This window comes from Silurus aristotelis (genome assembly GCF_946808225.1).
Source record: "Silurus aristotelis genome assembly, chromosome: 16".
In the NCBI taxonomy this organism is placed as follows: Eukaryota; Metazoa; Chordata; class Actinopteri; order Siluriformes; family Siluridae; genus Silurus; species Silurus aristotelis.
This window is the reverse complement of record NC_139589.1, coordinates 8,013,635-8,028,051: the sequence shown is the minus strand read 5'-3', so window position 1 is coordinate 8,028,051 and position 14,417 is coordinate 8,013,635. Positions and strand designations below refer to the sequence as shown.

General features: G+C 37.8%; 1 protein-coding gene across 5 annotated transcripts in view; it reads right to left on the bottom strand.

Moving 5' to 3' along the window:
• Positions 1-8,959: 8,959 nt before the first annotated feature.
• The window catches only part of igsf9bb (immunoglobulin superfamily, member 9Bb), a 104,618-nt gene continuing 99,160 nt past the window's right edge, over positions 8,960-14,417 (bottom strand). For all 5 annotated transcript variants that reach the window (XR_014537268.1, XR_014537269.1, XR_014537270.1 and 2 more), the window contains 2 exons: positions 12,909-13,036; positions 8,960-10,320 (listed from right to left, as the gene is read on the bottom strand). Coding sequence is in view for 2 of the 5 variants with exons in the window: in XM_083564826.1 (XP_083420952.1) it covers positions 10,106-10,320; positions 12,909-13,036 (343 nt within the window). In the remaining 3 variants the exon portion in view is untranslated. The remainder of the gene's footprint in view (positions 10,321-12,908; positions 13,037-14,417) is intronic.

Genomic DNA, 14,417 nt, shown 5'->3' with positions numbered 1-14,417 from the left:
CAGCTGTAAGGTGTTTCAGGCCTAAGTGGCCCATTTGTTCATGATTAATGAGAGTAAATGGAACACACAGGTAATAAAGACACATTTCTTCCAAATCTAGTTTTATCCTTCTTAAGGAAAATATGAATTTAAACTGGTGCAAAAGTTTTACTTGTGTGTTTTACTTTTCCTATATGTAGGAAATGTAATTATTATTATTATAAAAATGTATGCATTTGTTTGCAGAAGGATATGTGATTTCTGTGTTTAATGCAAGAGACGCGCAAACGTGTAAGCGTTCCTTTTCAGTCTTTTATTATATCAAAATACAAAACATTTCTGAAGCAGAGTAAAGGTTACATAACACTGTAGCATCGGGAACATGGAAACCAAATGAGAGTTACCCATCATGGAGCATGTGAAATAAAGGCCAACTCAGTATTTCAGTATTTGTAAGAGATCTTTGTTTTCCAAATGGCATGCATGCTATTAAATTATAGGTCAATATGCCTGTACGGAGAGACGTATTTCTATAGTAATGGATCCTGAATCACTTTCCCACAGCCCTGAATCCTGAAACACCAAATTTTGAATCAGTTAAATCACATTCCAACAGACCTGAATGCCAACAGGTTGCTACCGCTATCGCACAGATGAACGAAGAATAAACAAGCTAGTTTTAAGAAAATATCTTTGCCCTCTTTAACACCGAGTCTATACTAATCAACAGAAGCTCTAAAGACACACGCCATGGATAAAGGAAAAGGCCCTTTGGCTTGACTAGTGGTTGTGTCATTGTGTCAGGACAGAATAAATGGATGTCATATGCAACTCAAAGGTAATAAAATACTGTAAAGTCTTTTACATTCTATCTGGCTCGCCACCATTTTAATTATTATATTTCATACGTACTTTTTGTAATCTAATGTATTTCGACAAAAATATTTTATCATCAACAGTTAACTCTTTAAATAATGAGGATATAAGGCGGTTACTTTAGAAGAAGTAAGCACTGACAAGACAGTGTGTATCGTGGTGATGTTCTAGACAAGGTGGCAAGAACAAAGACAATAATTACACATGCAGTGCTCATGTTACAGTGACAGGAAATGCAAGGAGAGAGACGAGACGACTGTTATTCTAAACACTAATTACAATTCCTTCCTCCTTTCTTTTTTCCATAATTCCTTCCTTTTTTTCCAAATTTTTTTCTTCCTTCCTTAGTTATTCCAATTCTTTGCTTCCCTTTTTCTTGTTATTCCAATTTTTTTATTTCTTCCTTAGTTATTCCAAATCCTCCCCTGGTGGTCTAGTGGTTAAGATGCAGCGCTCCCACCGCTGCGACCCGGGTTCGATTCCCGGTCAGGGAACCATCCCCAGCCACTCTTAGTGCCGGTCCCAAGCCCGGATAAATTGGGGAGGGTTGCGTTAGGAAGGGCATCCAGCGTAAAACATGTGCCAAATCAAACGTGCGGAGGATCCGCTGTGGCGACCCCTAACGGGAGAAGCCGAAAAGAAAGAAAAGTTATTCCAAATCCTCACTTTTTTCCTTTCTTAGTTATTCCAAATCCTTTCTTAATTTCTTCCTTAGTTAATCTAAATCCTCCCTTCTTTCCTTAGTTATTCCACATCATTCTTTGTTTCCTTCCTTAGTTATTCCAATTCCTTCCTTATCTCGCTAGATATTTCATATCCTTCCTTCCATCCTTCTTTTATTATTCATTACAGTTCATTCCTTAATGCCTTCTTCGTTCGTTCATCCGTTTTTCTTCCTTCCTTCCTTCCTTCCTTCCTTCCTTCCTTCCTTCCTTCCTTCCTTCCTTCCTTCCTTCCTTCCTTCCTTTCTTTCTTTCTTTATTACTTTCTCTCTTTCTCTCTCTCTCTCTCTCTCTCTCTCTCTCTCTCTCTCTCTCTCTCTCTCCCTCCCACCCTCCCTCCCTCCCTCCCTCCCTCCCTTCCTTCCTTCCTTCCTTTCTTTCCTGGTTATTACAGGAATTAATCTTCATTCTTTTCTATTTGACAAAACATTATTTACTTCCTTCTTTCCTTCCTTCTGTCCTTCCTTTCTTCCTTTCCTTCCACCTTTTTTTTCTTTCCCTTTCTATTTCCACTTGTTTCAAATCCTTCCTTTGTTTTTTTTGTGTGTATAATTAGCAATATACATGCTATACATTCTCACCACTTCTTTATTTTTATTCTCAATTTAATCTGTAATTCAGGCCATTTGTTTTTGACAGGAGTTTGTTTACAGCATTTTGTAAGCACCACATCTTATTTCTTTACTTGGTACATGTCTTTGCTAACACTGCATTACAATGCAATTAACAGTGAGGAAAAACGTTTTTTTTTTTTCACCTTTGCATCAAATATGAACGAAATAACCGTTAGTCTCGATAAGTGAGAAACGTGACGTTTGCACCGAAGACATCTCCCGTCTAGACCACAAAAATTGGATCATAAATAGCACCAAGTCATAATGTGGTCAATGGGATGGCGAGTGAACACGCACCACACTGATGTTTCTATAAAATGTTACTTTGTCTGTAAGAGTATCTACAGGCATTCTACAAAAGCAGTTTGCAACATCTGTCGTATCGCTAAATAACCACACTTTCGCTACCATCACGACAGAAAAAAAAACATACTTTTTTTTTTGTTTTCATAAACAAGACATCAAAGTTGGATCACATTTTCTTTCACCTATTACAAAAGTTAGATCATCGTTCCGTTTACTTTTTCATTTGTCGCTATAAATATCTGTCCTTTATACATACAGTACACTGCCAAAATATCTCTACTTGTACAGTCTGCTTACTAGAAGAATACAGATTACACATATCTTACACTGTGCTGCTATACATATTGAATGTGTGCCCCCCCGCCAGTCAAATACCATTACAGTCAATGAGGCGGTACGTCTATGCGGACACATCACCAACTTAAACGGCTTTATAGGACAATAATGCATTGCGGCTGTGTTTACAAAAACAAGCAAACGAACGAACAAACAAATAAATGAAAAACAAAATTGTATGACCTACAGTAATATCATGATGAGAACAGCAGAGCAGGACTCTTTTTCACAGTAAAAAGTGTTAATGCACAAAGCATCGATGATAAAATATGTCGATTTTGTAACTTTTTTTTTTAAGCAAAATATTTCGTCAAACTTGAGAAATTGGAAATAAACACAATGCGGGAGATTTGTGAAGCACGATATTATTTCAGTCATTCTATTCGATCTGTTTTTAACGCGTTTTGTGTTCCTGGATGCAGAGTGGTGAATTGAATAAAATACGATACACTACAAGCGAAACAAACCCACCCCACCCCGCAACTAGACCACGCAATCCCCCCTTTGGTTTGTTAATCCTTCTTTTAATATCCATATATATCCATTCAAATGGTTTTGCTCTCGAAAATCGAATAAATACAGTTGTTTATTCACATTGTTCAATATCCAAACCATAAAACAACTTCTTTGTCGTTCACTAACAGTATCCACAGTGTGCAGCAATTTCTCATGTACAAAAATATATTGCGAGATATGTAGTCTTTATTTACAAATTGTGAAAAGTTCTATTGTCTAGTGTGTATCTGCGGTTCCCGATCGTTTTCGACAAGAAAGCGGACTGCCGTCTCATATCCCCCACCACGTGCTATATTGTGCTGATACCGGACCCTCTGCCCTTCTCCGCCTAAAGTAAGCAGCATGATCGTTGTTTAAATCCCTGAACGTCTGAAGGAGGTCAATGTTTGAGCATGCATTCTGTAAGATTTGGGTCTACAAAAAATAATTAATCAAGCGTAGGTTCTTGATCAGATGTGATATTTATATTTTAAGTACATCAGCATACTTATTTATGCTCATCATATTTCCTTAGAGATATTTATTGAAACCTCTTGTGATGTTTAAAATAAGTAGATTTTCTCCCTCAAATAAAGGTACATTACTTGTACATTAATTTTCTTGTCACTGGAGTGACACTATATGGACAAAAGTATTGGGACACCTGACTTTTCCAGCCTTATGTGGTTCTTTGCTAAACTGTTACCACAATAGCACTCAATTGTATAGGATGTCATTGGATGTGATAACATTACATTTTTTTGCTTTACACGAAGCCCAAACCTGTTCCGGCATCACAGTGCCCCTGTGTACAAATCAGCTCCATGAGCATATGGTTTACATGGTTTGGAATGGAAGATCTTGAGGGCCTGCTATAAAAGCTCTGACCTCGATCCTATTGAACACCTTTGGAATCCTCACCCTACATCAGTACCTGACTTTACTAACACCCTTTTTTCTAAATGAGCACAAATCCCAATTACCACACTTCAAAATCTAGAGGAGCATCTTCCCAGAAGAGTGGAGGTTATCAGAACAGCAAATAGGTTGTAAATGTAAAATGGGATTTTTGAAAAACCCAAACGAATCTTATGGTCAGGTGTCCGCATACTTTTTTTCTATATACTGGCCTTAAAATCTGATTATGAGAATAACTTTTTAAGTCAAATATTTTATATTGATATAATATTATATAGCAAAAACCATTTTGCACCTTTAACAGTGTGCTCACTTCACTAAATGAAAATAATCGACTTTTGCCTTTGAGTATAGATCATAGTATAACCCCATAGTATAACCCCAGCGAAATCATTTTCATCCCTCAAATTTCAAATAAACTCAATGCTTCTCAGTCTAGTGTGACGTTACAGTAAATGATCTAAATGATCAGACTGATAACGTTGAATATCGGCCTCTTTAATATCTCCATCGCAACAACACCCATTTCTTCATCGCCTTGAAAAAATAGTCCTTAATAAATTATCTACTTCATTCCAGAAACAAAAAAATCTCTCATGTGCACTCATTCAGATACATATCTGCTCCGGATAATAGCATTCGAAAAAAAACTGAAAGATCATGCTAAACACGTCTCAAATCGTTTAAATACATTTTTTTTGTATCTGTTAGGAGATAACAGAGAAAGTGCCAAGACCCTGTCCTGTCAGCTAAGCATCATTCCATAAAATAAGGATAATAGTAAATCAAAGTAAATCACTAATAACACATTTAAGCTCAAGTAGAGAAATGTACATTTACCATATGCATATATACTTGTAGATTTCATTCGTGAAGCCTTACAGAGGGGATATTAGTGACAGCGATTCCTTAGAACAAGGTGAAGGGGAAACCTAAATGAGACAAATGAACACTTATCCAGGAGACGTAACAAAACGTGTTTTAAATGGGAGAATAATCTTTAAAACGAAACAATTCAATCTTCCATGAAAGATATTTCACATCCACGACATGACACATAGATGCAAAAAACGCAAAGGAAAAAAACCAAAGAAAAGACAAGAATAAAGTGAAAATGACGTGTTGAATCAGAACAAAGAGTCGAGCTTTACTAAGATGGTCGTTTTATTCAAAATTATACAAACGCAAATGATGGATTGGAATGGAAAATGTTTCTAGCTTAAAATAAATTGTCATGGTAACATAATAGAACGCTTGTTCTTGGGATATAAATTCCATATTGAATAAATGCAATGCAATAAAAAAAAAGGTTGATAAGGTCAAGCTTGTCAGTGTCAATGTCACTCAGCTACAATGCTACCAATTGAGCTCAAGGGTTCGCTTGTTCGTGGCCTTCAAAGCTTTCTTCTCTCTTTCTTTTTTATTTATGAAATATCGCCCTTTTCACTTTTTATGAGTGTTTATTCAGCATTTATTTGATCTTTCAGACACCTACAAACTCCTAAATTTTATATATATATATATGTGTGTGTGTGTGTGTGTGTGTGTGTGTGTGTGTGTGTGTGTGTGTGTGTGTGTGTGTGTGTTGCCCTGCCACAGCTTAATTACACAACACGCAGAAAAACTCAATGGTGCTACAGAAGATACTGTTCAGTTTAGGTTTGGAATGAAAGGTTCACAGATTAAGTAAAGAAACGCGATGAACTGGCAACATTCACCACAAAAACACATTCTGCAAATGCAGGGTCAATGCAAATGTATCTTCTTCTGCCCATTAAATGCGAAAAGATACTTCAAAACCAGCATGAAAAAAGCAACATACAAACACAAATGATTAGAAAAGTAATTTGAAATATGGGAATATGTTTTATGAATATATTTTGTCGCGTGCATATATTGTCCAATTTATTCAAAATTACTAAAATTTTATCATACATTGTGCAATATATGCTATTATATACAGTATTTTGACATATTACAGTACATTCCTAGCATTTTGGATATTCCTTTTTTATATCACATGGTTTTTTTTTGTGTTGAAAATAAAATACAAACAAAAAAGAACAATATTTAGTTCATCGAATTGTTCTATATCTTTTACAAAGCACCATAGTTGACCAAACAGAAAATTGCCCAGTACATGTCTTGTAAATACTTTAGGAGCACATTTCTGAATTTAAAGATCTATCTAGAGGTTTGTTGCCATGTGTTTCATGGGTAATTGTCATCTAATCAGACATTTAATTAAATCACAAATGGAACAACAGGTATAGAGATTCAAAATCGCAGAAAAATATTTCTTGCAAAGAACAAAAAAAATAAAATAAAAAGCCATCTGGTGCGATCTGAACCAGTCGCAAAGCTTTGTGCCAAATAAAAAGTGTCAAGCTCAGTGCAGTATGTGAAAAAACTCCAAATAATGTAGGCCTAGTTGACAATCAATTGCCTAAACAAGGCAAAATTAAATGATACAAATGAAATAAATAAATAAAAACGCTTACACAGGTACACTTGTAATGCGCTGGTCTCACATAAGCACAGAATACATCAAAGGTATTCCTGATTTTTTTTTCTTTTTTCATGTTTTCTTTAATAAGAAAGTGCAGTCATGACAAAATAAAATGAAATCTCCATAACCGTGCCAACAGAAAGTGTCTGAGGTAAACCCCAGCCTGTTGTCAATGTAGTCAAAATAATAAATGCAAATTGGTGATCACATTCAGCACCCAGATGTAAGTCAAGTATGAAAGAGGACATTTTTTAACTCAAAAAAAAAAAAAAAAACAAACAAACAAAAAACAGTTTTGAAAAAGCATTTTTGATGGACAGTAGGTATTGACCGTCAAGATGCCACAGCAAACATTGAAAGTTTTGATCCGACGCTTGGAAGATGTTGAAATCCTAAAACGTCAAATACTGCGATGTTCAAAAACGACAAGCAGCAGCCACATCTGCTGGAAGATCTACTAAGAGAAATTAAGCAAATTTCAAGTGATTACAGTCCAAAGACTCCCAAAGTTTGATAGCACCCAAAAATCTAGGCTGTTGAATATGCCTGTATTGTACTGATTAGCCTTTGGAAGGGGCTTGATCATGAACCGACACAATCAATTTGCAAAACTTAGGTTAAACATCAACCTAGCTGGAATTTAAAGTGTCCCCCCATTACCAACCAATTGTCCAACCTACGCCCTTGTGAGCTGTTTTTTTTTTTTCAGCAGGGACAAAGTAATTTGAAACAGGTAGAGCACCATTGCTGACCACCACCAGCAACATCCCCCTTTCACTGACTGGCCACCAAAGTGAACATACATGAGCCCAGATATGTTTGTCCTGACAGTGAGAATACATATTAACCAGTAGAAAAGAAGCACCCTTGGATGATAGATACAGTATACAGTAAAAAACTTTGGCCGCATGGGAAAGCCTGGTCTTCTCATAGGCATTTCCCATAATGTCTTTCCAGAGGATAGAGACAGGAGCTGGGGTGTTGCTTCTACTCGCAGCCAGTTTAAACGTCGAAAATGGAAAAGAAAAGCTACTAAAATGGCCCACAAAGGCAGTAGGTTTCCATTTGAAATGAAAAAAACAAAACAAAACATATATATATATATATATATATATATATATATATATATATATATATATATATATATATATATATATATATATATATATAAATAAAAGACGACTAAATGGAGCGAAGCATTCAAGAGCCCAACTTTAGGTTTGCCTTTTTGGATCAAAGGGGGGCAGTTGAAAAAATACTACAGTATAATTATGGCACAATGTCCTACCCTTCTCACAGTACATTACACTTAAGAATTTTATTGAGTAAAGACTGTAGTATTGAAACTATAATATTTAATATGTATCTTTCTAGAAGCTACCGTAGGAGCTCACAAAATCGTGACTAGGTCATTATTACTAGCATCAACATATGACGGTACATCACAGTGATTACCAAGGTTTTGCTCCAATGCATAAAGACCCAACCCAGAATCATGTACACACGGCCATAGCAGCTTTGGATTGTAGTGGAGAGTAACCTGTGCGCATCTCTGGATAACGTTTCGTAACCTTCTCGGGATGACGGATGAATATTTAACAGTGTTGATGTCATTTGCTCAGCTTAATAAAAATCATAAACAATGCTTTGGGGAAAAAACAAAACAAAACAATGGTTCCTCCAGAAATGCTGGAAATAAGGATCATTCCAAATCCACGGAGGAGAAGATGAATGGAAACAAGACGACACTGCACACGCACAATGCGTATTATGTAAGAAATAAAGCCTGATGGTACATGCTATTAGAGGAAAGGAATCGACAATGGGGTGGTGTAGTGACAATTACCGCACCAGTGTTGATTATTTTCCAATAAAAGCACGTCCCAACGAGTTCTTTATACCACAGCGAACGTGCTATACTTTCTTCAGTGTTTACAGGTAGCCCCCAGTTACGACGGTTCGACTCTTTGGTCTTAGGATGGCGATAGCGATGCGATAAAATTGTACAAATAGTGCAGCAGGAAACGTAGCAGCGTATATGTTGTACAATACGTTGGGACGTTGCCAGTGGCAGACAGTGGCAACAGTGACAGTGGTCGAGTTCAGTTGTTTTGGTGTTAAAAGGTGCATTTTTTCCATGCTGTTGGTGTTTTAAAGGATAATTTAGGCTCTTGTCTTGCTTTACTTCATCAGCGAGTCTCCACTTGCAAACTGGCTCTCGTCCGCTTCCACTTAAATATATACTGTAAAGTTGATACATTACGGTACTATAAATTGCTCTTTTTTGCTAAATTATGCACTGTAATTTGCTCAATTATTAAATTACAGTACATTACCCTATACTGACCACCAAGACTCCTGGGTAGGCTAGGCCATGGCTCGAATAATGATGGGGTCATTGTAACGCATCATCATTGTAACGTCCAGGACTACCTGTACATACATTTCATGTAGTTATCCTTATCGAATAGTTCCTGATATCTTAGTCAATCACAATCTCTTTTGAATTAAAAAAGCCATGCTACCAAAAAAAAAAACGCAACACAGTGCCTGAAAACTTAACATTCCAGCTTTACCACTAACGATCATAAAGCATGGACGCTGGAAACTCCTTACGAAATGTTAAATGCTATGTCGCAATTTCATCAATTACTGTACATGTATTTGCAGTGCAATGCTTGAGCATGAACTACTGTCAAAGCTGCTGTTATTAAACACCAGTCAAATCAGATTAGAGAATTCAGCAGTACTGTGGTTAAAGTATATTAATACATAATACCATTATGAGCATAACAGTCATTCTGCCTTATAAGTAAGACCTGAAAAAAATTATTGAAGTGTAAATGACGGCTAACACACAAAAAACCCCACCATATATCCCACTTTTAAGAGGTTACAGGATGTGTGTCTGTTCAGCAGTGTTGCACTGATGAGTCTCGGGTGACTCTGAGGTATATCTTGCGTACGCATGAGAACCCTGTGTTCTGCTGAGACAGAGTAAGACTACTGGCAGAATGAAGCAGGTGCAGGAATGTGAGGAGGAATGAGAGCTGTAAACCATATGCATGAGCCAAAACTCTAGCATGACTTTTTTTTTTTTTTAGAAGAGAAATAAACATCCCAATGACACTGGTTCTCTGTTTGGGGCAATCTTGCACTGGAGCAAAACCTTGGAACACTACCAACCAGAAATAAGAAAAAAGAGATTCCAAGAAGAAAAAAAAAAAAAGAATGTAAAGAAAAGCATGGATGGAAAGATGAGGTGTAGATATGGGGCACAGCTGGGGTGGTGGGAAACTCAGTGCAGAACCAGTGGGCTTCGGGAAGAGTGTGGCCTGCTCTCTGGGCCCTCACAGGAAAGTGGCGTGGTCTGGGTCCACTATGTCCATGCTGGCCAGAATGGCTTTCTGGTCATCTTGCGGCGGACGGCGGTACAGCAGGGCGGAGAAGCGAGCGTACGGGTCCTGTCTGGTTAACTTCTTCTTCTTCTTGCGGAGGTAGAGAGCTTCTTCTGGTGGGAGGACCTGAGAGGTGTGGGGCTGCTGGGTCTGAGAGGTCGGCGCACCTGGATCCAGACAATGGGACGTGAGTCAGCGCAGAGTGCTGCGAGAGATTACAGATGTGCATAGACAACGATCGCAGCTAGAGGATACATAGGCATGATTTGGGCAAGAAAGTGATACAATCAAAGAGAACGAATATATAAAGCATTTGATTGGGTAGCTTATTATTATATGATGTTTTTCAGGATCATTAGCACCTTTAATAGTCAAAATGTACCATTCAATTACTGCTCCACAGAAGCTGATTACCTAAAATCAGAAACTGGCTGCATCCTCCAGCATCAAGAATCTAGAAACATAATAATCTACTAAGATGGGTAAGAAAGCGTTATCATTTCAAACGAATATCATTATATTACCAGTATTTCTGAAGGGTTTTCAAAAGTTAGCATGCAGAGATTTTGCATTGATTCTAGGATCTAGGTTCAGGAAAGCTGCCACGAAGGACTTTCATCAGCTCGACACTACCTACTCACACCATAGCTCTGTGCTCTTGAAGCCTGCACACAGTCAACTGACGTATTTAAGTTACTTGACTGAGGCCTGCAATATAGAAAGACTCTTGTCAAATACATCAAACAACATACACTCAGCACTTTAACCGAAACAACTGCGCCTCTGCTCATTCATCCAATTTGGTGGTGGTTCAATGCATATAATCATGAGGATACACGTTTAGGGTATTGATTCAAATTCATATCAAACATCAGATCGAAGAATCTAAGAAAATCTGACTGCGGCAAGGTTGCTAGTGTCTGACAGGCTGGGTTGATTATTTCAGAAGCTGCTGAGATTTTTTTTCTGGAGTTTACAGAAGGGTATAAAAAGTTAAAAAACAGAGAGTGGCAATTCTGTGGGTGAAATTGCCTTGTTGATGAAGGAGGTCGGAGGAGAATAGCTGAACTGGGTGCTGCTGATAGAAAGTCCATGACAACTACAAATAACCACTCTTTACAAGTCTCTTGATCAAAAACGCATCTCAGAATACACAACATGGCTAACCTTAGGGCGGATAGGCTACAACAGATGAAGGCAGTTGATGTTTCTGTGCCCATATTGCTGTTCTTTGCAGACAAGAATTGATCCTGATGTGGCTTTCTGCCATTTAGCCTATCCACCTCAAGGCTTGGATGGAAGAAACAGACTTTCTGTTATCATGATTATGCATAATTTTATGCATTGGACTGCAGCCATATGAATGTACATTAGTCAAAGTATCCCTATTAACGCACCGACATATGTGTTTCCGTGAACAGGCCCTGTAAAGTAAACTGTTATAACGACCAGGTATAACTTCATGGCCACCGATCCGGCATAACATTATGACCACCTGCCTAATATTGTGTTGGTCCCTCTTTTTCTGCCTAAACAGTCCTGACCCCTAGAGTATGAACAGCATGAACTACTTCAGCAATTTGAGCTCCAGGAGCTCGTCTGTTGGATCGGATCACACGGGCCAGCCTTCACTCCCTTCGTGCATCAATAAGCCGTGGCTGCCCATGACCCTGTCACCGGTTCACCACTGTTCCTTACTTGGACCACTTTTGATAGATACTGAGCACTGCAGACAAGGAACAGCCCACAAAAGCTACAGTTTTTGAGATGCTCTGATCCAGTCGTCTAGACATCACAATTTGGCGCTTGCCAAACTCGCTCAAATGCTTATACTTACCCAATTTTAAGGACAAAATGTTTACTTGCTGCCTACTATTTCCCACCCGCTAACAGCTGCCATGATGAAGAGATAATCAGTGTTATTCACTTCACTGCTTATAATGTTATAATGCCAATGTTATGCCTGATCGGTGTATATGATGATAATAATGGCTGCTTATGGTCAAACCTGATCCTAAAAGAGTATAATGCTATTTCATTTCTCATCAGGTTTATTTTGGTGCATTGAGACGATCCCACTTACCTAATCATGATGCATGTGAATAATTAGGTTTTAACAACCTAAAAAAACGTCTCCTTTTCAGTTAATTACTTATCGTCATTTAATATAGCAAGTTAAATAAGTATAGATGTATGAGTAATAAAAATAAAGTGAGCTTCACTAAAATGATTGCCTTCTTTGCTCATATACTAAACAACTGCTTTCCTTTTATTTAGCTCGCTGTCACAGCCCACCCATAAATTAGGATCTGCTTATAGTAAATTAGATGCATATAAGTGTTAATTTGTCTAAATAGCGCACTAAGTGGGAGAAGTATGATACACACAGTGTGCCAGTGTGCTGGCATTATGATTCAATTATTGTGTTTGAATCACAATGTGTGTTTTTTGTTGTATGAAAAGCGAAACAGAAGCACACTCCTTTAGTGGTAGTTTAGTGGTTAAGGCATTTGGGCAAGGCCCTTATAGCTTAGACCTCATAGCTGCTCAGTTGTGTGAATGTGATAAATGTAAGTCACTCCATATAAAGGCATCTACCATATTCTATTAAAATGTCATGTAAATGTAATTACCTTTACATTCAAACCTGCACAACCTTAATGATAAAGAGACAATCTGGGTTTTTCAACTAAAGCTGAATGCCGGCTGCATACTGCTAGAAAATAAGGAAATAAAAAAATGAGTGAAACCTCACCCATTTTCTTTCTGGTCTTGGAGTTGTTATTGTTAACTGCAACCTTCTTGGCTTTTTTGACACGTTGATATCTCAGGGCTTCTATCCTCTCAGACCCTGCAGAACCACTCGGTGTACCTCGATGTTTTCTGCACAGAGGACAAAGAAAAGGCAAAAGGGCTATCACACGGGTGAAAAGCTGTCTCGTGCCTTTCTAGTGATAAGACACTGGTCACATATGGCTTGGCCCAATCCATGTCAAGTTACTGCTCTCAGTGCCAAGCTATAGGCGCACCAGATTGCCTACGAACCAGTCCAAGACATCCACACTCTCGGAATCGGCCAGTTTTGTTCAGCATGACAATTATGGAGCCGGACGTTATTTGAGTGGAAAGATAGGTATACTCGGGGCTAAAGAGGTGTACAGGTGCTTTCTCATTAGTACAGTATTGATCACAGCAATGAGGAATTTTGAAAAAAAAAAACAAGCTTGATAAATATTACTTCTACAGCTACAATAAATTAAATATGCATACCTTGGTATGGCAGGATAATATGTATCAGTTTAAAGAGAACTTTAAGATTAGATAAAATAAGATATACCTTTATTCGTCCCACAGTGGGGAAATTTCTGTGTTAAATGAGAAAATGTAATGGTATTAAGAATAATAGTAATAATAATAATAATACCAATAAGAGATTGTCTACTTTTGTGAAAAGAAAAGTATACATCCTTAAACATTAGGTTGTATTCACAGTCTTCCCATCCAAATACAGTATGGAGGCACTTAAAATGCAGCCCACATACTCAGCCACACGCACACACACGGCTCTGACGAGGCACGGTGAAACAAGAAAAAGAGCATTATAAAGGAGCCCTTCCGTCTGCTGGGGCTGCCAAGAGAAATTAAAAGCCATTAGTAGAGGGGGGAAATCACAGCTGAGCGACAAAGCATCTTCAAAAATGTGTTCATAGACATGAATACTGTCTACAATGGGCTTCACCATGCTGACAGGGGGAGAGATGGCGGGAGGGGAAATGGCTACTTGGGAACAGTCACATAATGAAAAATAAAACAAAGCACTCAGACAACAAATGTAACAAGAATTTATCCAGATATTTGTTCGTTTTTCAACTGAAGAGCAATATTTAGCGATGGCATGCATGGAATTTTGCACATGGAACAGAACTTTAAAGGGGAATACTCTGAAAAGCACTTCACTGGGCAAAAGCCACACATAAAAAGAGAATGTTTGTTACGGTGCCCAGAGCCAGTAGTATTTTCCCCATTACAAAAACGAAGTGCATGAGCTTTTATGAAAGTATACTTTTCTCCTCTAGAATGGGAGAGTGTTCTGCAGTCCAAATATATAAGTAAACACATGTGCATTTGGATTTATGATGATGAGAGCGCTTAAAAAGGGCCAGTATTTATTTTTTTACTCTAATACATAAGAAACTTTGCAACTGAGGCCATTTTTTAAATATCTTTTGTTTTTTTTAACTGTAATTTACAAGTGACTCATTAT